This window comes from Lichenostomus cassidix, chromosome 2 (genome assembly GCF_008360975.1).
Source record: "Lichenostomus cassidix isolate B80296 chromosome 2, HeHo_3.0, whole genome shotgun sequence".
In the NCBI taxonomy this organism is placed as follows: domain Eukaryota; kingdom Metazoa; phylum Chordata; class Aves; order Passeriformes; family Meliphagidae; genus Lichenostomus; species Lichenostomus cassidix.
In genome coordinates, this window is record NC_139482.1 from 114,028,308 (window position 1) to 114,051,708 (window position 23,401).

At 39.8% G+C, this 23,401-nt stretch overlaps 1 protein-coding gene across 5 annotated transcripts in view; it reads left to right on the plus strand.

Moving 5' to 3' along the window:
• The window catches only part of FAM110B (family with sequence similarity 110 member B), a 111,492-nt gene extending 88,619 nt beyond the window's left edge, over window positions 1-22,873 (plus strand). For 4 of the 5 annotated variants that reach the window (XM_085052884.1, XM_085052881.1, XM_085052882.1 and 1 more), the window contains 2 exons: window positions 5,763-5,829; window positions 19,621-22,873. In XM_085052884.1, coding sequence (XP_084909010.1) covers window positions 19,923-21,035 — 1,113 coding nt within the window. In that variant the 5' untranslated portion in view covers window positions 5,763-5,829; window positions 19,621-19,922 and the 3' untranslated portion in view covers window positions 21,036-22,873. Of the gene's footprint in view, window positions 1-1,348; window positions 1,399-5,762; window positions 5,830-19,620 lie in introns of those variants that run through there. The other variant, XM_085052885.1, reaches the window with a different exon arrangement.
• The last annotated feature ends 528 nt before the right edge of the window (window positions 22,874-23,401 follow it).

Consider the following 23,401-nt stretch of genomic DNA (forward strand, 5'->3'; position numbering starts at 1 on the left):
GTTGAACCGAGGAAACAACTAGAGCAGGGGATATCTTTACAAACAGCAAGCCTTATCTTAGTTTTTGGGTTGATTTCTTTTAGTGAAAGGGTCATTTATGAATGTGTGCTCTTTTTGATATGGGGCTGAACATAAAATAGCTAGACATCTGAAAACTTAATATGCACAGTGAAATTTAATTAGGTAGCTGCATAAAAATCAAAGGGATTCTTTTGTCTACAGGAAGCAAGAATCCCCTTTTGGTACTTGAAGCACATATGCAGCTAAGTCCTGTTTTCATCTCCTCCTCTTCATCAAGAGCTGTTAGTAATAGATGTGTATGATCTGCTGCCAAGGGTGATGGGCCAGGGATATGGGAAGGAATGGACAGTGTTCGTTTGTGGTGTGTGGTGCCTTCTTCATGCAGCAAAGATGCATGAAGTCTAATATTTCCAAAGGCAGTCTTTAACTTTGTACATTCCAATTTGAATTGCTAAATTTGGTCTCCATAAACACCAAACATCTATTTCATGGTCACAGGGTGACTTTTGGATGCTACGTACCTCTTGAAAGTATGCACAGAATTTCTGAATTTAGGCTTGATTGAGCATTTCCATGAAAAATACAAGCTTAACATTTTCAGTACCTGAATTAATCTTTCTTGTTTTCGTAAAAATTATGAAAAAGTATATCTGTTTATAAAAACATTTTCATATCTATAACATGGACTCTGAGAATGAGAGGTTACCTGCAAATATTTGTGACTCATAATTGTGTGAGACTCTTTAAAAAAAGCCCAACAAAACACAAAAAACCACAGCAAGTAGAAGAGTAGAGGATTCCATTATGGGAAACCCAAGGTACACTTTTTGAGCAAGGTAAGACAATGACACATCCAAATATGAATATTTCATCTAACTATCAAACTTTTAAAGTCACCTTTTGCTGGCAGTACCAAAGCCAGCAAAATTTCATTCAGGCAAAGGTCAGGGATGAATTGAATTTCATTCTCTAAAACATTTCCATTTCTCTTCTGTGGCTGTTTAGCTGTCTTGATTGCTTGGGGTTTGGTTTGGTTTGTTTTATTTTGTTTTGGTTCTCCCCCTCTATGTTTTTTAAAAAGTAGTGAGATTACTATTTTTGCAAAGAAAGATGTTTGGGAGGTGTTTTAACATTTTTTTTTTCTTCCAATCATAGCAAACATTGTAAGTAAGCTCTTCTATGCCTTGCAACTTGTGGTTCCTACCTCCTGTGTCTTACATGCACTGTAATTTCATGCACTGAGCAGAGCATGGGCAGCAGCTTTGAGCTCTCTCACCTCTCCTTTACAGGTTGGCCAGCTTGGGCACAGAGTGTTCCTCTCTGTGTATCTGCCCATGTCAGTGTGTGATCTCCTAATTAAGATTTGTTGTCATCCAGGTAGTTCAAATAAAGTTTCATCTGTGATTTTCACTTTTCCTGTTGTGGTATTTCTATGATTTTAATGTTCAAGGATGAGACTTCTCTGAACTTTCATGAAGGCAAACAGCAGAGTGGCTATAATAACGATATTTAGGTAGAAATATTTTAACTTTTCATAAGATGCATTTAGTTGGCATGATGTTGCCTAACTGAAAATTGTTTTATAATAATTTCATTCCATTTTTCTTTCATTTCAGTTTCCATCAGCAAGGCAAAACAGTCTTTGCTTTAATTATTCTTCATTAAGATTCATATCTCTGAGTTTAAACTGAGATAAGCTTTGGCAATTCTCAGGTTGCGGTTATCTAAAGAGAAGCCAGGCTGAGGCTCCCTGTTTTCCAGCAAGTAAAAATAGGAAAAATCAGCTACAATCCTTGAATCCACACTACAGTGCCTGCATGCTTATCCTAGGCACACCATGCTTTTGAGTTAAGAGATGCTGAGGAAGATATGTCCTTGACAATGCCTTTGAGAATTTGTTATATGTCCCTCTGCTGATAATATCCAGGGACAGATGTCTCTTCCACTCTTCAGATGTATCTCAAATAAGAAATCCAGATGTTAGGCTGGCCTTTTTCTCCATTTTAAAATCCTCACTGGGCTCTTGCTTACTTGGCAAGCACTTAGGTCATTCCTTGCTTTGAGACTTTTAAATTTTGAATATGCAGTGCCAGTCACAGGACTCAGATTTGTTTTTCACATGTTATGGGTGCTTTTTATTTTAAGAATATTGAACTGGCAAGGGACCACCTAAAGGGATCACTGGTGGAACAAAGTAGAGTTTTCTGTAGTTTTGTATGTTACACTTGCATTTCAATGACTCAGTTCTAAAGGTCTCGACCTCACTATGAAGATATTATTTAATGAGTTTTCTAAATGGGTTGTGTTACTAGAATGGCCTGGGGCCACAAAAGGCAGGAGAGTTTCTGTGCTGCCAGCACCCAACCTGGGTGGTGATGTCCTCAAGTCAGTCAGTCTTGAAAAGGAGCATCTCTCCTTCCTGAGTGATTTGCATCTCCTTTTGCTTGCCAAATGGTAAGAAAAGTACATATCTAAAAAATGGTAGAAATGTTTAGCATTTATCTAGTTACAAACTTAAGATCCACAGATCTCCTCATAGTGGTTGTTAAAATTTTCCACTTGACCTTGATTTCACCAGCTGATAAGAGATTTCCTGTTGAAATTAGGATGATGAGCCATTGCAGTATGCCAGCTGTCTGACCATTGTAGACTGTTTTTCTAAGCATTCCAGAAGGACTTTTTGGAGAGAAATTTGAATGAGTCTGGGATTTTATAGAGAAAAAGGGTGCAGAGAAATGTCAGTTCAGAGGAGAATGTGGTAGTTCACACCCATATAATTGAAGAAGGTAATATTTTTTGCCGTCTGAGTCAGTCCAGAGTTTCTTATCTTGGCTTTGGTGCTCCCTGTCTAGGTGTGAGGCATTTTCTGCCCTTTCAGAGGAGACTAAGTCTTAGCTGAAGCTCAGGTGGGAAACGGGCTTGTGTACAAGGCACAGTGTCATGATTTTTTGTGATTTTGAGAAGTCTGACATCAGCTATCCTTGTGGTGTTTTAGATCTCAGATGGTTTAGTCTTTTTTATTTTGTCTTCCTCTTACTTCTCTCTCTTTCTTTTTTTTCCCCAAAGAGAACTGAAAAGATGAGGACACTTGCTTTAATTATTCATGTTGAGGCCATTTGCACCTGTCTAGTAGGAGCCAGTGACCAATCAGTTCTTTGCACATATCTCAGCTACCATGTGTTTGGCACTATATCAGCATATCTATTATGGATTTTTAAGAGAAGTACCGTGGGGACACTTAATGTTCCTAAAAGAAAGTATTGTGGAGATCAATCACCGTTGAAGTGAACCAGGCTGGATGGGGCTTTAAGCCAACCTGGTCTAGTGGAAGGTGTCCCTGGTCATGGTGAGGATGTTGGAACCAGATGATCTTTAAGGTCCCTTTGAACCCAAACCATTCTATGATACAAGTCTGCTTGCACAGGCCTTGTTAAGTCATTTAAAGGGGAAAAACATTATCTGAGAAAGAGTGGCAATGAGAAACGAATGGAATGGTGACTGCACAGCTGTTAGTGCACACCATGGCAGCTGTGCCTCACTGCATCAGCCTGCACGGAGAAGGTCTGTCCATCACCAGAGAGAAGCACTGAGCTCTCAATGGTAACAAACATTTTCAAACTCTACTGTGCCTCCAGTGTAAAACTGTACAGCAGCATACCCTGCTGTATTTTCATCTGAATCATACAACTGCAGGAGAAATTAAATCCTGGACCTCCAGATCCAGGAAGAAATCCAAGAATTAATTAAAAAGCACCGAAGAATCTATGGTAGTAGTTGTCAGACATAAGTTCTGTTGCCTTCTTGGAGGCCAAGCATTTGGTAGTGGTTTATCACAAGTAGTTTGGTTCTTCCAGTGCAGGGCTGGCCATGTATTATACTGCAAATTCCACAGAAGGAGTGGGACAAGCAGAGCTTGTTTATTTATGGTCTGTTTATCATCTTCCTTTCATCCTTTCATGGAGAAAAACAAGCACATGTAGGTTGGTGGTGGCCTTTCTAGGTTTCTCTGCATTGGGACTGGACTGGGCCATACAGGGAGGTAGCTATATATTATGTAGCTTCCACTGTATACTTCACACTGATGTTCACATCATAAATGTGTCTGTTTGCATTATTACTATTGGAATAAACTCACATGTATGTGAGTCTATATACTTGTATGAGTTAAAAAGTAAAAGTGTGTTCTTGTTGGTATGGGAAGAAGAAAATTTTTTGGTGTATGCACTGATGTGGTGTCTGTGTTCTGGAGCTCTCTTAAAAGCCATTGTGATGGTGAGTCTTCCTCTGCTTGGCATTTTCACCCTTCTGCTGGCTGTCACCAGCCTCACAGCAGAGAGGAAAACTGCTTCTTCCCTTTGTCCATCACTGCATTTTTTGTGCATAAAAAGATGTGTAGAAAGCTGCATCCCTTAGCAGAGCTGTTTTCTTCCTAAATGAATACACTGACTTAATTTTCCTCTACCTATTGCATACACAAATGCTTAATTACAGGAATATTATCTCAACGTTTTAAAATTATGTTCTTTCCTGTCAGCCAAATTATTGTGAAGATATTTGCAATTATTTTTAGTAGGTAACAAAAAATACAAAGGTTTGCATTTTTTTCTATGTGGACTTTAATAACTGGTTTAAATCTCAAAAAAATAGCTAATAATTTTGATGAGAAAAAGGAGAAGGTAATGGATATGGAAGGAAAGATGCACTGATTGACTAGAAGGAGTAGTGTTTTGTACATACAATACTGCCATGGTTTAAAAAAGTATTGTCTAAAATAAGTGTTTTAGAAAAGGAAAAGAGGTTAGGGAAAAGAAAGGCAAAATTCTTAGATTTTGAGTAATTTTGTGCCACCAGTTGAACATTATGATCCTCCTATTAATAGTCACTTAAAACAGGTGTTGAAAAGTAAGTAAGAAATTCCTAGTACACTTATAAAATTTAAAGAGTCGATTTTTGATGCATTTTGTTGTTAGTTTGGAACATCCTGTCAGCCCTTCCAGCAGGAGAAGTATGGAGGGTTTTTAAGCAAACAAATATTTTTCTCTTTGACCTTAACTTTGAACACGGGAAAACAGATCATCACTGTAGATTCCATATTTTCATGTTAAAATCAACTAGCAGCTGCCCTGAAATAACAGTAACATTTACACGTTGATATTTCCCCTCAGTTTCTAGCAAAGTAGCTGATGTTGATTCCAGTCTCTATCGTAGAAATAGAGCAGTGTTTTTTCTTTACAGTATTTTCTCTCTTCTTAAATTGGAAATAGCCAAAACCACTACAGGGATTGTTTATCCATGACAAAAACTTAAAAGGCACAATTTTGTGTTGTCCTTCATCAGTGAATTAAAACTTGTATTTTGACATTTGGCTCTGTTTGCATTTATACATTGATCCCCAGCATGGATGCATTTCGTCTCACACCTCGGATACTGCGTCATAGACAAGCTTGTGTTCTGAGACTTCCCAGATGACCTTTTCAGTAGTTGTTATTGTTACGCAGCTCATAGGTTTCAGCCACACTGATGTCGTCATTTATCTCACCTTTCATGTGAAATAGTCCTGATTGCTGTTGTGGCTGCCCTGCACTTCTTCCCCCCTGACTTCTCCTGGCGTGGGGTAGACTTGGTGTCCTGTTTCCATGACATTCAATATCAAAACAACATTGTGTATGCAGTGTCACTTCTATGTTGTGTTTTGGTTTTTCTAATGCCTTTTTCATATATTTTCTTGTCTTTTTTTTCAGAATCCTCTGGAGCATTACATTCCCCCGTTCAGAGCGTGGACACAAGTTTGGCATTGCACTTTTACAGGTACCTTTTTGAATTAACATGCATAGTTTTTTTCCCAGGGGTTAGTAAAAGGAGGGAAGTTCCAGAAAGACTTTACCATGTCCTCTTCTGCTGTCTGGGGAGGTATGTTCTGGTAATGAATTTCTCATCTTCTAACTTTACTAGTCAATTGGGTTGGCAGATTCATTTGTTGCAAATATGTAGTTCCATACCATTTCAGAAAGATTGCAGCTTTCCCTTCTTTTGCTGGCCTCAGTCATGCAGCAATGTGTATGTCAATGTTGCAGCATCTTTTTTGGAAGTACTCCAGTAGTTCCAGGCTTTTTCTCACCCTTTTTTCCCAACCTGTACTTTGATTACAGTTGTTCCATTCAGTAGAGTTGTTTTAGCTTTTTACAATGGAGCCTTCCAGTGCAAATGAAAACTTCTTGCCTTAGTCCTCCAGAGCTTTCTGCTATCTATTTTTATTATTTATCTGATTTGGTTTTGGAAGTATTCCAGTAGTTCCAGGCTTTTTCTCATTCTTTATTCCCAACCTGTTCTTGGTTACTGATTTCCCATTCAGTAGATTGTGTTAGCTTTTTGTAACAGAGACCTTCAGTGCAAGTGAGCACTGGTAGTCTCAGTCCTTCAGAGCCTTCTGTTATTTATTTGGTTATTACTGCTACTTTCAAAATGTGGAGTCACACAGAATCAGAGAATGGGTGATGTTGGAAGGGAACACAGTGGGCCATCTGGTCCAACATTCCTGCTCTAGCAATGTCATCCCAAAATACATGGCACAGGATTTTGTCCAGGCAGTTGAATATCTGCAGTGAGGGAGACTCAACAGGCTCTATGGGCAATCTGTTCAAGTGCTTCGTCACCAGCACAATAAAGAAGTGCTTCCTCATGTTCAGGTGGAATTTTCTGTAGATCAGATTCTGCCTGTTGCTTCTTGTTCTATTGCTTGTCACCTCTGAGAAGAGCCTGGCTCCATCCTCTCAGCACCCTCCCTTCAGATACTGACAGACATTGATCAGGTCCCCTCTCAGTTGTCTCTTCTTGAGGCTGAACAGGCCAAATCCCTTCAGCCTTTCCTCATAGGAGAGATGCTCCAGTCCCTTCATAACCTTTGTTGCCCTCTGCTGGGCCTACTCCAGGAGTTTCTCTTGTCCTGAGGCTCCCAGAACTCACACAGCACTCCAGATGTGCCTCACCAGGGCTGAGTAGAGGGCAGGATCACCTCCCTTGACCTGCTGGGAAAGCCGTTCTTAATGCACCCCAGGGCACCATTGGCTTTCTTGGCCACAGGGGCATTGCTGGCTCAGGGACAGCTTGTTGTCCACCAGGACCACCAGATCTTTCTCTGCAGAGCTGCTTTCCAGCAGGTAAGCCCCCACCCTGTGCTGGTGCAGGGGGTTGTTCCTCCCCATGAGCAGAACCCTGCATTTGCCCTTGTTAAACTTGAAAAGATTCTTCTCTGCCCATCTCTGCAAGTTGTCATGGTCCCTCTAAAGGGCTGCACAGCCCTCTGAGGAATCAGCCACTGCCCCCAGCTTTGTGTCCTCAGTGAACTTGCTGGGGAGGCATCTGCCCCTTCATCCAAGTCATTGATTAACAAGTTAAACAATACTGGACCCAATACATAACCCTGGGAGACATCACTGGTGACAGGCCTCTGACTAGACCCTGTGCCACTGGGTATGACCCTTGGGATCTGCTGTTCATCCTGTTCTCAATCCACTTTGCTGTCCATGCATCCAGTCCACACTTCCTGGGTTTTTCTGTGAGGGTGCTGTGAGAGACAGGGTTAAAAGCCTTGCTGAGGTCAAGGTAGACCATACCCACTGCTTGCCCCTCATGCCTCCAGGTAGTTGTTTCAACACAGAAGGCAATCAAATTGGTCAAGCATGATTTACCTTTAGTGAGGTACTAAACTGATACTAGTGAGGTAATAAAATGGTACTCCTGGTCACCTTATTGTCATCCATGTGGATAGAGATGGCCTCCAGAATGAGGCACTCCATCACCTTTCTGGTGATGAAGGTGAGGCTGACTGTGTGGTAGTTCCCCTTTCCTGCCCATTTTGAAAGCTGAGGTGCTTTTTTCCAGTCCTCAGGCACAAACAAGTCCATCCACAACACTGAGCTTGATCTCAAGGTCTGAGCAGAAGATGATCATTAAAGCTTAAAACCTTTAATTTGTCACTAAAGCTCCTAAACGAAAGGGGGAAGTCCAGTGTCAGGAATAGTGGAAAGAGTAGCTTCATCCTTGGTGAGTACAAGGAAACCTGCTGAAACTCATGTGGGCAGGAGGGAACAGGAGCTGAACTCCATAACAAAGGTTGTACACTTCTTGAAAGACAATAGGGCACCTCTGGTATTTCATTGTAGCAAAGAAAAGAGTCAGTAATCAATATCTGATGTGTCATGTGTCAAATTAGCAACACACTTCACTAATAATTCATTTTAATTCTGCTCGGAAGAAGGCATTTCATGTTCATCTGTTTCCAATCACCATATTTGGCTCCAGAAAATAAATTTGCATTGTGTGGGGTCTTAAATTAACAATTATCGCTGCTGTTTTATTTCAAGACAAAATGTGAAGTCTGAGAGTAGACATGGCTAATTTAAGGGTAAAAATCTGTTCCCAGAATATGGAAATCATCTCAGAAGCCATTTCTGTTAGCTGAGGAAATTGGTAAATTGAAATTCTAGATATGTTTCATACATAATATGAAATTAAGGCAGCAAAACCATTTTAGCAGTGCCAAGGACTGACACCAGGAACATTCAAAATCTGCGTTAATTTTTGTGATCACAAGTTAACCTACACTAATTTACAGTCACATTTCATATTTTTACCTTCCTCGTGGCGTGCTGCATGGGATTTATTTCTGCCGTCTTAGAAATGGGATTCAATGTTTTGTGTTCATACAGATGCTCCAGTAGGTCTGTGGTTTCGATGGAAATATGTTGCTCATTTTGCCAACAGAAAAGATTGGATTCATGATTTATGATGAAAGCAGCCTTCAGTCCTGGCTATGGTGACACAGCCAGCCCTCCCTTTTTATAAGCTTTTAAAGAATGTTTGAAACCAGTCCAGATCAGTGATGATCTGGAACTGGGAGTGAGGGACATCTTCAGTGGAGGAGCTCAGTTCCCCAGCGGTGGTGGGGATGGTGTGCTGGCAGGGCAGCTGGACAGAAGAGGTTACCTTTATGCAGCAAGCATGAGCAGATGAAAAAAACAGACACCATGTGTCCTCACTTGAGGTTTGGCACCTTGGTTCCCACATCCCATTATTTGTCCACCTTAACCCTGCGATGCTCTATTTCAGCTAACTATTTAAAAAGTTTGCTGACACTCATCTCATAATGAAGATAAAGCAGTAGATGCAAGATTAGCATACCTCTATCCAATTTCTGGGTTTGTAATAAATTTCTTATGTTACTTTGGGCAGTCATACTCAATCCTGTATTTCATTTCCAGTTTGGAGTTTTCCTTTTTTTTACAGAAGAGGGGAGATCTATTAATGCATCTGTGTATCACAGATCTTAGGTGAGACTAGATGTGTAGCAATGTGGGGGTAGTCTGATACTCTGAGGGAGGGCAGGAATGAAGGAGTAGTTTAAGCAGTCTTTCTAACCAATAGTCTGTGGCACCTGTGAGGACAGGGTGAAGAGCATCCCTAGTTCAGGCCTCCCCAGGGACAAGCCTGTTGTGTGTCTTGTCATGCAATCAGCCCATGAAAGGGGTCTGAAGCATTGCCAGAAGGAAGAACTGGATATACCGAGGAGTCTGCAGCAAACCTCAGCACTCATTCAATTGACTGGTCAGTGTTTCTGGTTGCTGGATTTAGTCCACTATTCATTTGGCTCCTGAAAGGGTGTGGTGCTCTGAGCTTGGTATCCTTCTGAGATATCCTCTTGCCAACCATCCGGTGCATAAGGTGCTCCTTCGCCACCAGCTTTCTCAGCTCAGCAGAGTGTGCCCCAGGCATGGAGGCTGCAGGAGGGAGAAGATGTATCTCTCTCCTGCAACCCAAAAATGGTCTGGGTTAGCAGGAGCTTTTCTTCAGGAGCTCCACTGGGAGCTTCACTTTTCTCCACAATGCCCTTATGCTGCCTCTCTTCCTTCTGCTCGATGTAGGAGCTGAGAGTGGAGATGAGGAAGACAATTTGAGGTGTCTCTTACTTTTTCCTATAATCCCTCTCTGTTCTTGTAATCTTCTCCTGCTTCCCAACTCACTGTTCAGTGCCTCCTTTTCTATTCCCAACACCTTCTCCTCTCTGCTCTTTGGTTAATTGAATTTCTCTTCTACCTCTCTGTGTGTTGTCTTTTTTCACTTTTCTTGTGTCTATCCCCACACTCAAAATTCCAGGTTTTGGGTTTCTTTAGTTTGTTTGTTTTGTTTGTTTTCTTGGAGCTCAGATGCCTCCACTCTCACTGCACTGCCTTCCTCTCTCCATTTATTGAATGCAGTGGTCATGACTGGATACAGCTTTTGTTTTCTTTAACATGGTGAGGATTGTATGGTTTCTTAAAATCTGTGGTCAAGAAGGATTTCAAGAATCATCATCATAACTTCACCAAACCCCTCCGATACACAAAAACCATTCAAAGGAGTCTGCACAGTCTGATTTCTTAAGCACAGCTTTCCAAGAATATTGTTTTAGTGAAGAGTCATTAAATTAAACATTAACACAAAACCACACTTTGAGTGTCAAATTTGCATATTAAACAAAAGTTTGGATGCTCCTTAACAAGTAGCTAACTGGATGTTCATCTCCAGTCAAATAGGTTGTGCACAGTTTGTGAAGATCTGTAGTTTAACATGTGGATGCTGTGGCATGTATTTCACATACAGCAACCAAGAAGGAAATATACTCAGCATAGTCTTAAATATACAGATATGTCTTAAAGACACGGTGTTATGCACTGCTTCAGTTTTCTTTCTTGACTTCTAACAGCATGTACCTTTAGACATGAGGCTGGAGAAAAGGAAAATGAACTACCCTGTGGTATGGGAAAATATCCTCTTATCTAGAGAAAAACATAGCTGTACCAGTCAAAAATAAAAGATACCATTCATGGAGTTGCTTCTGAAGGTTGCAGTGCCCTGGAACACAACTGTAAATCATGTATGATTTGTTTTTGTTGGGTTTTTTCCCCCCATAATTATAATTTTTAAAATACTTGATTTGTTTTTACATAGTCAAAACTTTTATAGTGTGTTTATTTAAGAAAAAAATAAATATGCGGTATTTCCTGTGTGTAAAGTTGTAATGCTTAGAAATGGTTAACTCAGGGCAATTAGGTTGTAGATATTATTTTTAAACAGCCATGCTGACCTTACTGCAGTGATATTTCATATTACAGAACAGGCTGTTTAATAGAAAAAGCTTTGACAAACAAGACCCCACAGCTAATCAAAAGAGTGGCTCAAAGTCTGCAGTTGTCAGAATTAGGCCACTCTATTGTATTCCCCTGGCTGAACATTATCATTTTTCTAATGGTACTGGTTTTACCATGCCCATTTTTTAATTGTGCCTAGTGTACTGCCTCTTAAAGGTGGCCTTGTAAGTTTTTAATATCAGAAGAAAATGTTAATTAGCTATATTTCAATATTTATTTCTAAAGATTAAGTACTCCTGTTCATGCATAGAATTTATTAAAAAGAATTTTCCATGTAACAAGATAAGCTGTTAAAATAAGAGAGAAAATATTTAAATACAAATAATTAGATGGCTTTCTGCTTTTTTCCTTGTAAAATCTTGACAAATATTACAAGAAATATTCTGTGTGCTTGGGCACTATTTCTTTCATATATGTTTTCACAACATGGAAGAAACTTCAGGGAGGTGCTATTAAAATTTGTTCTGAAACTTTGAAAATAAGCATTTTCAAAAGATTCTTTTACTAATTAAATCTCTAAAGGAAGGGAAATTTTAAGTATTATGTATTTTTCCATTTATAATAGCTCTGTATGGTTTCTGTTTTTTTCACTGCATAAATTGCTGGAATCATTTTTCATTTCTGGTCTGTATTTGTTTACTTTGGGTCGTCATGTATCTGAACATTTCTGGAGTTTTGCAGGATTAGTAACTGCAAGAGAATGTCTAACTGAAGCTGTTTTCCTTGTGGGTTCGTGGTTCTTTCTCACAAAATCTGTTCATACCTATGATACTAGGTTCCTTTAATGTATTTCTCATTGTAAACAGTTTAAGAGAACTTTCATCAATAAGTAAGAGTCTAAACATGGCAAGTGGATATTTCAGGGCTTTGGGCCTTTTCTGACAGTCTGGTAAATTTTTGTCTTTCCCACAAGAACAAGCTGGCAGCGGTGTTTATGCACATAAAATCAGAGATTGCTGCACTCTTTTGAGAAATGGGAGATTAGATCAAATCCCCAGTCCCCAAACTGGAGCAAGTTTCTGACCTCCTGAGGAAGAACTGAGTTGGCCTTCCTATTTCAGCTTAAATGTCCTACTTGCTACAAATTATTTAATTGCTCTGGAGCAGGGTTAGTAATCTAATTTCCTTGTCAAGTACCCTATGTGGCCTTTTTTCCTCTTTATTTAAAGAAAACTTAAAAATACTTTTTTTGAGTGGAAGGCTTTGAAAGGAAATGCTGGAAAAGGATATATCTCTAACTACTGAATCAAATTGTTAGGGTTGGAAAGCTCTTCTGGAGATCATCTCATCCTACCCACCTGCCAAGGCAGGGTCACCTAGAGCGGATGACATGGGAACATGTCCAGGTGGGTTTTGAATGTCTCCAGAGAGGGAGACTGAGGCCTTCTAGCCAGACAGAAATGCTCAGAAATTATTCTCAATTTATTAGCTGAGGGAAAAAACTACTGGCAGAGGAACATGAGCTTTCAAGGCTCAAATGTCAGCTACCCAAGATTTTAGGAGCAGTGCTGTCACTTCAATGGTGAACAGAAATTCCATTTCCCCACAGATTACTCCATTTTAGGTGTGTGTGTTCCAGTGCTGATGAGTTTTGAGGACTCAGCTTGAGGCTGCTTTCATAGGTTTGCAGGAAGCAAAATGCCAGATATCCAAGGGAGGTCATGTTGCCTTGCAGCAGTAGCTATGAAGGAGGTGAACTTACAAAGGCTTCTGGCCATGGGTTCTCAAGTCTTTGACTACAAGGCTGCATTGGTAGACACATTGCTCATCTAATATAAACATTCATTTTGAAAATTTATACTTGCACTTTATACATTTAACTCTGGCTTGATTTCTTTGTGTTTCCAAGATAACATGCAGAAGTTCTTCCAAGCCAAGGTGATTTATGTTTTAGGGCTTACTCCATGGTGTAATTAAGGCCAAGTCTGATCTCATAGCTGCACTGGTATGCTGCACTAGAGTGCTTTAACATTCATACAAGTTTTCAAACATTTGAAGGATTTAGGACTGTGTTTAATTTATCCTGGTGTGACAAACAGCTCGGAATTGGCATTTTGAAAATACCACTGTCAAGATGTATGTTCTATAGGTGAGTTAATGACTATAATTTTTTTGGTTAGGGACACTGCAGAAGTTACTGAGTTGTTTCCCAGCTGCCTAATTACTGATGGCACTTGTGCTTCTGTTGTTGAGGACCAGACTTGGCAGTGTTGTGGGAGCCACGTGAGTGATGGAGTCTGAAAATCCTGCTCGTGAGGCAATTTATCTGTGGTACTACTAGAAGGAGGGTGTTTTGCAGGTATATCTCCACATTTTTGCAGGTTTTTTATTTCCTTCTTTACAAGTGTATATGATTTCTACAGAACCTATTGCCACAAAGATTTTGGTAGCTTAAAATATGTTTCCACTCTTAAAGTGGACTTTGTTTAGAGTTACCATGGATTTGAGAAGTGAACTAAAATGAATAGTTTTATAAACCTTCTCGTTTATTATAATGGTTTAGGCCCTTTCCTGATTTTTTGGTTTAAATAAGTGACTGAAATTATTGCAAAGAACACAATATTGTCTAAGCAACACAGAGGTCCAAAGAAAACAGAGCTGATTTCCACTACAGCTTTTACAAACACAACCTGTAGTATTGCTCTAAATAATAATATGTTTTATATTGGTTTGTACTGTCTAGTTGGAAGAAAGCTCAGAAATTAAATTTCCCTTTCTTGGGCATTTATGCAGCCTGTTGAAAGAAATCAGACTTTTCATCATTGTGAGGTATCTATAGGGCAATATTTAACCCAGAAGCATCACTGAGAGTGTATTATTGCTACTGGGTCGGAGATGTAACAGTAATGGATTTCAGGACTAAAAAGAATATACTTTCTTAAGTCTTCTTTCAAAGAGGCTTCTCTGTCCAGCTCTGAGTGAGCTCTGGGCATACATTACAGGGTTAGTATATAAGTAGAGTTGCTAGGTTGCTTGCCTGCTTTCCAGATGTTTATACCTCCATGGATTTTCCAGCAGCTATTTCAGCTTAACAGTGTTAGCATTTCTGGTTATGGCAACATCCTTCTTTAAGCCTCATAATTTCACTGCACATTGAATTAGAAAGAGTGCTCAGTGGTGACACTATTGTATTTTTGAAGAGTTTTGTCTTAAAAGTCTTTGATGTAAGAGCAAAGCAGAATTAGCATAAATATATCAGCCCATATTATGCTCAGCTATGTGAGCTATTGTAAACAATGCTAGTTGTATTTTGGGATTTTTTGGTTGGAAGTAATACATGAACAGTGAAAAGTGACTGCCTTTGCCAAATTACTACCTTCCCACTTGGTGGAAATTTCTCTTGTTCTTGTCTACATAATTCTGCCATTCTTAGTTTTAGGTCACTGTAGTTCACATTATTCATGACTTTTTGAAGGTTTAAATGTATACTTGAACAGATAGATATTTCTCTTACTGTTCACTGTTTCGTGTTTTAGGGAGGAACAGAGTTGAAAATAGGCACTTTCATTAGTATTTTGAATCATGGTATATCTGAAAGACTATTTCATCTCCTTATGCTTTATCTTGACAGTTAATATTATGTGAGACCAAGTCTACACATTATACACATCTTTATCTAAAATTGGTTTCAAAAATGAAATACTGCTGCCATTCTGGATATGGATGACGTTTTATCAATTTCAGCCAAGTTTACTTTTGCTTTGCCCATATTTTTTACCTTAATAGCATATATATGTGAGGTTTTTCAAAGATAATTTTCTACAGAAGAACTTGTATCAGTTTGAAGCATGCACATTAGTATAACTTAGCAGATAGACCTGTAGCCAGTCATTCTCTGTGAAGCTCTCATTTGTAGTCTTTGCAGTGACTGCTAACAAACCAGCATCTTCATAATGGCACCTGCAGCTCTGAAGTGCACCCCCATGTTAGGGGAGCCTGACATTTTCCATCTCTGTCCTGTGTTCCTGTGCAGATTTTGTTTCGTGATCTCCTTGAGTCCTGTTGCAGCCACTACTTGATTACTTATACTGGAATTTATGTCATGTTTATGGTGCATCTTGAGGTAGTGGTAGTTATATTTTATCACCTGGAAAATAAAATTGACACAGGCCTTTAAATATCAAGGAAAGCAGAGTAAAGGCTGTCAGCCTTCATTATATTTATCCACTGTGCATCATCCTACCTTCTGTGCAATCCCTTCATCTGCTGTCCCAGAGGGATGAATTAAGAGCATGAGCTTCATTGTAACTTTGTCAGGTGAAGCAATGTTCTCACCAAAGTCAAGGACAGAAATTTCACTTACTTCACTTGGACCACATTTTCACATTGCCTTTTGCTGCTTTTTCTGTAACTTGACTACGTCTAAAATGTGTAATGCCCTTCTGTGGATACTTTTAGACAAAGACTGGCTGAAACTGTTCTGAAACAGAGCACCACAGAACCAGAAGCATGTTATTTACTGTCAGTTGACATCATTCAGCCTGTGTTTAGAATACATTTTAGGTATGGGAGAAAAAAAATGGACTCTATTATTGTACAATACTATTGTATTCATAATAGCGCTAGAAATAAATATTTGCCACAATGGGGTGTGTTCATAAATTTCTCATGCATTTCAAGAAATTGCATATTTAGAATATATGGACCTGGGATTCCAAAGTTTCTACATAGTTTATCTCCTCCTGCTGTCTTGACTTTAAATCAAGGAAAGAATATTTTATAGGAGATTTATTTGTAGTTAATGTTAGTTGTATAGCTATTGCTGCTCTAGGCTGTGTTGTGTTCCCCTAAATCATGCAGATAGTGCATTGGTTATTTAAATGTGAATATCTGAGAAACATATTATGGACTCAAGAGTGATTAGAGTGTGATACCTAGAATGAATTAAGTGCTTTGAATCTCAGCCTCTGTCACAAAGGAATCCTGAATTGAGGTGTCTGGCTGAAAATGCAGCTTTAAAAACCCAAAACTTTGTACATTTTGTATTCTACTCAGCAGGTCTGCAGTAGTCACCAGGTATTACAGGAGCTCAGTTAGCAAGAACTTTCAGAAGGGTTTTATTAATATATGCATAGTATTAAATAGAGCTACATTTGAATGCATGCCTAATATTTTGTCTTTGTTTTTCTTAAAATAATTTCTTAAGTCTACTAGTTATTATAAGGAGGAGCGATAGTGGAAATCCAGAGTGCATCCTGAAAAACACGGTTCAGTCCATAAAAGGATTACACCTATAGAGCAGACATTTGGATGTAAACAGAGAAAAAGGAACATTTCTTGGGTCCCTAGGTATGTTTCACATGTTTTGTGGGACGGGGTGAAGAAAACCTATTTGCCTTTGAATGTCTGCAGGGCATTACTGGTACCAGAGATGTACCCAACAGGGAATCCAGATGCCTGAGCAGTGAGTTTCTTTGGAGTTTAAGCAAGAAAAAAGCCATTTCTATACCCTGGTTGCTATAATGATGATTTTCACAACTGGAATCTAAGTCTCCCTGAGACTACAATGTACTGCTGCTCTCGGCCTCTATCATTAACAGTAAAATTAATAAGGAGCAAGGTCTGTAGTGTCAGTGTTGTGTTTCAGGTGCCCATGGACAGAAGAGAGGCTGGTAGGAATTGAACTCCCTTTCCTAGCCAGCAGCAGGATCAGGCTGCAGCCATCACCACAGGCAGAAGTAGTTATTTCATTAGAAGTTACGTTCATCCACCTCTGTTTCATCCCCCTTTCTTTTTTAACTGTATCTGGCTAGTAATTTTTATCTCTCTGATATGAGAATAGTGATATAGCTTTCTGATGATGTTCAAATGCAGCACTTCAGTGAAATGGAGCAATTTAAGCAATACACAAAAAGTTGATCCCATTTCATAGCTTCATGTTCTTGAATTTATACCAGCAGCCCCACAGGTACAAAGCCTCCATGTCTGACCACGTAATTGCTTGGCTGTTACCCCCCCAGGCTCCCTGTGCTGGCTCAGGTGGACATTTCTGTCCTGGCTCCTCACCAGGTCCTTGCTGTTCTTTCTAGACATGCCTGAAGCACATTGTCTGTTGCAGCATATTTCCATTGGCTCCATAGTTGCTTGCAAACAAGCACACTTGTATTCTCAGATAAACATGCATGCACAGTGGGATTTATTTTTCTTCATTTTCACTATTAAGTGTGGAGCTGAAGCCAATGTGGATGCTCAGCCTCCTCAGCAGTGCTTGCTGACATGGATGAGGGCTATTCAGAGTGAGGAACTTGTTAAATGCTGGGAAAAGGCTTCCAAAAGCAGCCTCAAGCCTGAGGCCTCGGTTCACACAGCTCCGATCTGTAGTGGAGTGTGGAGCTGCTCACCAAGAGGAGAATGGAGCTGGCAGCTGTCCTCTGGGGCAGGACCATGGTCACCTTTAATGACAGTGGTCAAGGAGGAAAGTTGTCTTGCTTACTGAAGCAGTATTAACTCAGTTGGGTGACAGCATTTAGTACAGAGAGCTGGGTTGTTTGTGGGGTTTTCTTCCTCTTGACAAAACCCCTGCTCTCACATAGATTTGAGTTCTGCACACAAGTATGAAATATACACATTGATAGGGTATTTTTACAGGCACTTAGCCCTCCAGCTCTGAGCATGGACAGATTTGATTTGTGTGTATGGAAAAGAAATGTGTGTGCAGATGCATGTTGGAATTGCCTTCTGCACATTTGGAAATTTCATACTTAATTTCAAAACATTACCAAAAATACGTTGATTCAAATGAGGAAAGCTTTTTCTCTTTCAGAGAGACTTAGTTTAAATTCAGGAAGTCAAACTGTTGAGGAGTTAACACTAGGATTTATAAAACAACACTGAAAGAGAAGCTTAATTAACATTTCACTACCCTTTCAATTGCACTGAATGCATGTCTGGTTTATCACCCACCCAAATATGTTAGTTTGTATTTGAAGAATGCTTGCGACAGTGAGCCTTCAGGAGAAAGCTCAGCTTTTTCCTATAATCTTATTATAGCATTTGTATATTTTATTTGCTTGCTTTGACCTTGGATAATATATAGAGAATATTCAATGTATATATCATGCATTTCTGGGCATCAGTAGTTGAGGTTGTTTTCTTTTTACTGTTAATGTAACTTCAGCTGGAATTGAATTTATTTGATGGGGATTCTATTGTCAAAACTATGTAAACCCTGTATTAGTAAGTCGGGTATTGATGGATGAACACAGTAACATGAAAGCAAGTCATCCCAGGGAAGGATGCTCCTCTGTTACTTATGACAGAGTGAAGAAGTAGCAGCTGCTTTTCTTTCTGTCCCTGAAGATCACAGTGATAATAGAAATGGGATATTAAAGAGGGCAGCATAGATTAATGGGACAATAATAAAACAAATGAGACCCATTAGCAAAATCACTGCTTGAAAAGTAGATTCCGTGATAAGTGCCCTTCAGTGTCTCGTGTAGGGAAAATTGTTTCAGCACTTGTAATATCATCTATGGTGTTGAATTTTAGACTGTTGTGACAATCTAAGTGAAAGAGCATTAAAATAATTTACAGTAAGATAAATTTAATTTGTACTTACTGCTTGATAGAAAACCTCAGTGATAATATCTACATGTTGAAGACAAGTTTTTTTAATTCAAAACCCAGTCAGAATGTTTTTGTGTGTTCCCAAAATCTTACATAAAAACAAAGCCATTTTTTATTGTTCTGTTAATCCTGTAAGGTGATCATGAGAGCTTGGAAAGCCTTCTTTTATTGCTGGAGCACTGGTGTTTTGGGTACTAATGTTCAGACAGACTTGGAACTGGAATGGGTGGATTTAGCGACATCTCCTGTTTTATTTGTTGATTCTATATTAGCTTAACAAAGAAAGGTGTGCATTGCACTTAAAACCCTACATGTTTCTGTTTGCTCTCTGCTTTTTAGATCAGATTGTTTTCTGGATGATTTAATGAATAATGAAAATACTCTTTAATTGCTGAGATTTATACAATATGTTTCCTATAAGGAGAAAAATATTTGGGGTTTAAAGATAAAATATGTTCACAAACCAACTTAACAAAGCCAAATATTTTAATATGAAGTGCTCTTTTACTGGGAGGTGGGTGGGTCTAAGTCTCTGAGCTGTCTTGTTCTGCTTCCCTTTCTCCCTGTAGAAATGTATGGCTGTGTTGTGGTGGGGCTTAATTTTATTTCCCAATGTAATCTTCTTAAATCCAAGCTCAGAGTGTAAATATCAAGCAATCTACGTCTCTTAAGATGCACAGGGGTGCTGGGCAAGAGCGGGACACAGGCACCCTGAGCTCTGCCTCCCCGTGCTGCTAGCGGCAGCATCCCACGCGGCGCTGGGAGAGGAGGGCCGGGAGGCGGCTGTTGCTATCGCTCTGATGTCAGGCGCTCCCGCTAACGTGTGGTTGGTTATTCTGCCTTTCAGATCGCTGCCGGTCGCCGAGCGCAAAGGGGACGGCGAGACTCCCACATCTTTCAGCGAGAAGAAAGGAGTCAGCGGAGCAGACTAATACGGACTTGTGTCGGGTGCCCTTGCCCTACAAAGGCTGCCTTTAAAAGAGAAGCGCAGTGTTATTTAATGAGCTGTGAGATGAGGCACTGCTGCTAACGCTCAGATCCCAGGATTCATCTGTTATTCATTGTGCTTAATGTACATGTTTCTGCACCGTGCATTTAGGAGATCCCAGAGAAGAATCCAAAACGGCTGCGGGGGAAAGACCACCAAACATGCCTACAGAAACATTACCGACAGGTAGCATGGTGAAGCCGGTCAGCCCTGCCGTGACTTTCACGTCTGCCGTTCCTCTCCGCATCCTGAACAAAGGACCTGACTATTTTCGCAGGCAGGCGGAGCCTAATCCAAAAAGACTGAGTGCAGTGGAGAGGCTTGAAGCCGACAAGGCGAAATACGTCAAGAGCCAGGAGGTCATCAATGCCAAGCAGGAGCCTGTGAAGCCGGCAGTGCTGGCGAAGCCGCCGGTCTGTCCTGCGGCCAAGCGAGCGCTGGGGAGCCCCACCTTGAAAGTCTTCAGCAACAATGCAAAGACTGAGAGTGGAGTCCAGAGAGAAAATCTGAAACTCGAGATTTTGAAGAACATCATCAACAGCTCCGAAGGCTCCAGCTCAGGTTCAGGGCATAAGCATGGTCCCCGAAACTGGCCGCCCCACAGAGCTGATTCGACAGAGCTGAACCGACACTCGTTCGCTGAATCCTTGAAGGTTTACCCCACGCAGGGCCGGAGCAGCCCACAGGAGAGCAGCTCCAATGTCAGCAGAAGGCTCCTAGATCAGTCAGCAGAGACTTTCTTGCATGTCTCTCACAGCTCTTCAGACATTAGGAAAGTAACTAGTGCAAAGCCCTTAAAAGCAATACCCTGCAGTAGTTCAGCCCCACCTCTGCCTCCAAAACCCAAAATCGCTGCCATCTCCACCCTGAAATCCCCTGAGATTGAGGCAGTGGAGTCTGGATGCGGAGTTAGTAGAAGACCCTCCCTACAGCGATCAAAATCAGACTTAAGCGACAGATACTTTCGCGTTGACGCAGATGTTGAACGATTCTTTAACTACTGCGGACTGGATCCTGAAGAGCTTGAAAACCTCGGGATGGAAAACTTTGCAAGGGCTAACTCTGATATTATATCCCTCAACTTTCGCAGTGCAAGCATGATTAGCTCAGACTGTGAACAGTCTCAGGACAGCAACAGTGACCTTAGAAATGATGACAGTGCCAATGACCGTGTGCCATATGGCATTTCTGCCATTGAAAGGAATGCCAGAATCATCAAGTGGTTATATAGCATCAAGCAAGCTAGAGAGTCACAGAAAGTGTCCCATGTGTGAGCGAGAAATCCACCGTAGAAAAAAGCAAAGACTGTATCTTTGTCTGTGAATATTCAGTTTGTGAAGGGTTGTGAAGTCTACTTGAAGTCTTGTACCCTTCTCAAATCTCTTTGTGTTGCTTGTTGTGCAATGTTTCCAAGTTGCATGCCTGTCAACATGTGAGCTGACCTGGCTTCCACTTGAACAATAACTAACTACAAAGCCTGGCTGAGCATACACATTATCTGCCAAAAGTTTAAGACAAGAATCTGATTAGGGCTTCAATATAATCAAAGTGTTTACATGGAAAGGTTATATGACTTCTTTGGTATTTATGTGGTTCCTTGTGGATTTTATATATGTCACTTTTTGTCTTAATACAGCTATTGTCAACTGATGTTACTAGTTTCTAAGTTGAAACAGAATCCCTTTGGGAGCAAGAAAAGCGAAATTGGCCAAATAAGAGGTTTAGGCATGTGACGATAGGTAAAGCAGCCTTATCTCTTGTAGAAAGTGCATTGTTGGCACACGAAAGTTGTTTCTAAAAGACAAAGAATGCTATCTTCTTAAATTATGTATCCTTGTTAAACTGTATATCCCTACTTGTAGTAAGGCACTGTTCAGTAAAAGTTTCTTTTTTCTAGGTAAGCTCCCTGTTTTACAGCAGAAGTAGTCTAGTGAATCTGCTTGACCTCTCATAAACTAAATGAGTCTTGCATTTGGGTTGGTGTAAGCATTTTAATGATTTTGTATTATCCCTGTTAGAAAAGCTTAAAGAAGGTTGGAGTCAACAGATGAAAATGGTGCAGGTGCAGGATTTTGTGGGTTTGATTTTTACACAAAGATTCCTGGTCTTAAACTTTTGACAGGAATAATTAGATCCTATAGCTGATATTGAATGCCTTTATTAGTCAAAACACATCATGACTACAAACTCCATGCTGTCTTAATTTTTTTTTGTAGACCTATTTGAACAGTTAATGAACAAAAAATGGAAACACACAGCCATATCAATATAACGCCTCCTATTCAGAAGTAAATACACTCAGTAGCTAAACTATATCTGAAAAAATGTGATTATGTTGTCTTGCATATGTTATATCTAAGGCTGTGAAAGTTTGTTCCAGCTCTAGGAAAGTATAGAAACATGACAGTATGTAGCTTAATTTTTCTTTCTTTTTTTTTCTCCCGAAGATGGTCAGTGCTGCGAATCGACCTGTTACAAATGTTTCGACAATCTGTGTCTTCCCAGTGGTTTAATTAACTGTCATTTCAACTGGCAGTGGTGGTGTGGTAGTGGAAAAGTTGAAAGTACAGTATTCTGCTTCATTATTGCTGTATACATGCTTTGAAGTAAATTGCAGCACTACCTTATACTACATCAGCTAATAGGAAACTTTTTTATTGTGTAAATGCTGTAAGACTTTGTATATACTTCAGTTGTTACGAAATCTTTAAAAGGAAGATTGTTATGCTAATAAATAGCTCCTGGTGCAGGTATGGTAGGGTTTTTTTGTTCTTATTTTTACCCCTCCCATTCTTAAAACTATATCAGGAACTAAATTGCAGTGTGTTTTAGTGCTGTAGAAGGTCTTGGTTAAATAATAGTTCCAGTAAAAGGTTTCTTTTACTAAAGTGCTTTTCAGAATATAATTTTTTATAAAATAACTATAGCAGCATGATCTGTCTGAAGAACTAGAAGAGATTTTCAAGACTCCTAAAATAGCTTGCTTCTTCCTTACCTAGCAATGTTACTGTTCCTGTTTATAGCATCTGTTCGTAATGAATCACCACAGTCTTCTGAATTATTCTTCAGTAGTGCTTATTTATATATTTGAATATTAAAGATGTTTTACAAAGTCGGGTTCTATCTTTTCTCTGAGAAGCCTGTAGCCCAACTTCTTACAGATAGCCACAGTTAATGCGGGCAAGACTGGAAGTGGAGCCATGCAGTTGTTTGTTTCCTATGGAATTATCCTACATCCAGTTTTATATAATTGTTCTCTAAATGTTTGTTCATGGAGGCGGGGAAGCACACATTCAGTTGCAGCACACATTCAGCTTCAGGAGGCTACTCTATGATTTTTACAGTTGACTTCACAACCTAAGACTTCCAATGTTCCTAGTTCAGACAAAAAAAAAAAAAAAGGAGGAGCTCTGTATTTCAGCTACAGGCACATTTGTGACATTTTAAGCTCCATGGGTTTCAGTTGGCATTGACATCACACTGGTTTTTCAAGCATATTTTTCCAATAGTAAGTTCTACTCAGTTCAGTGACTATTTTGCCAAGGAAAATAATGCTTAAGGGATTAAAGCCAAGTGTAATGCAGCTGTACAGCAATGAAATAAAGAAGTTAAAACTGAAATAAAAAATGCACTCACATTG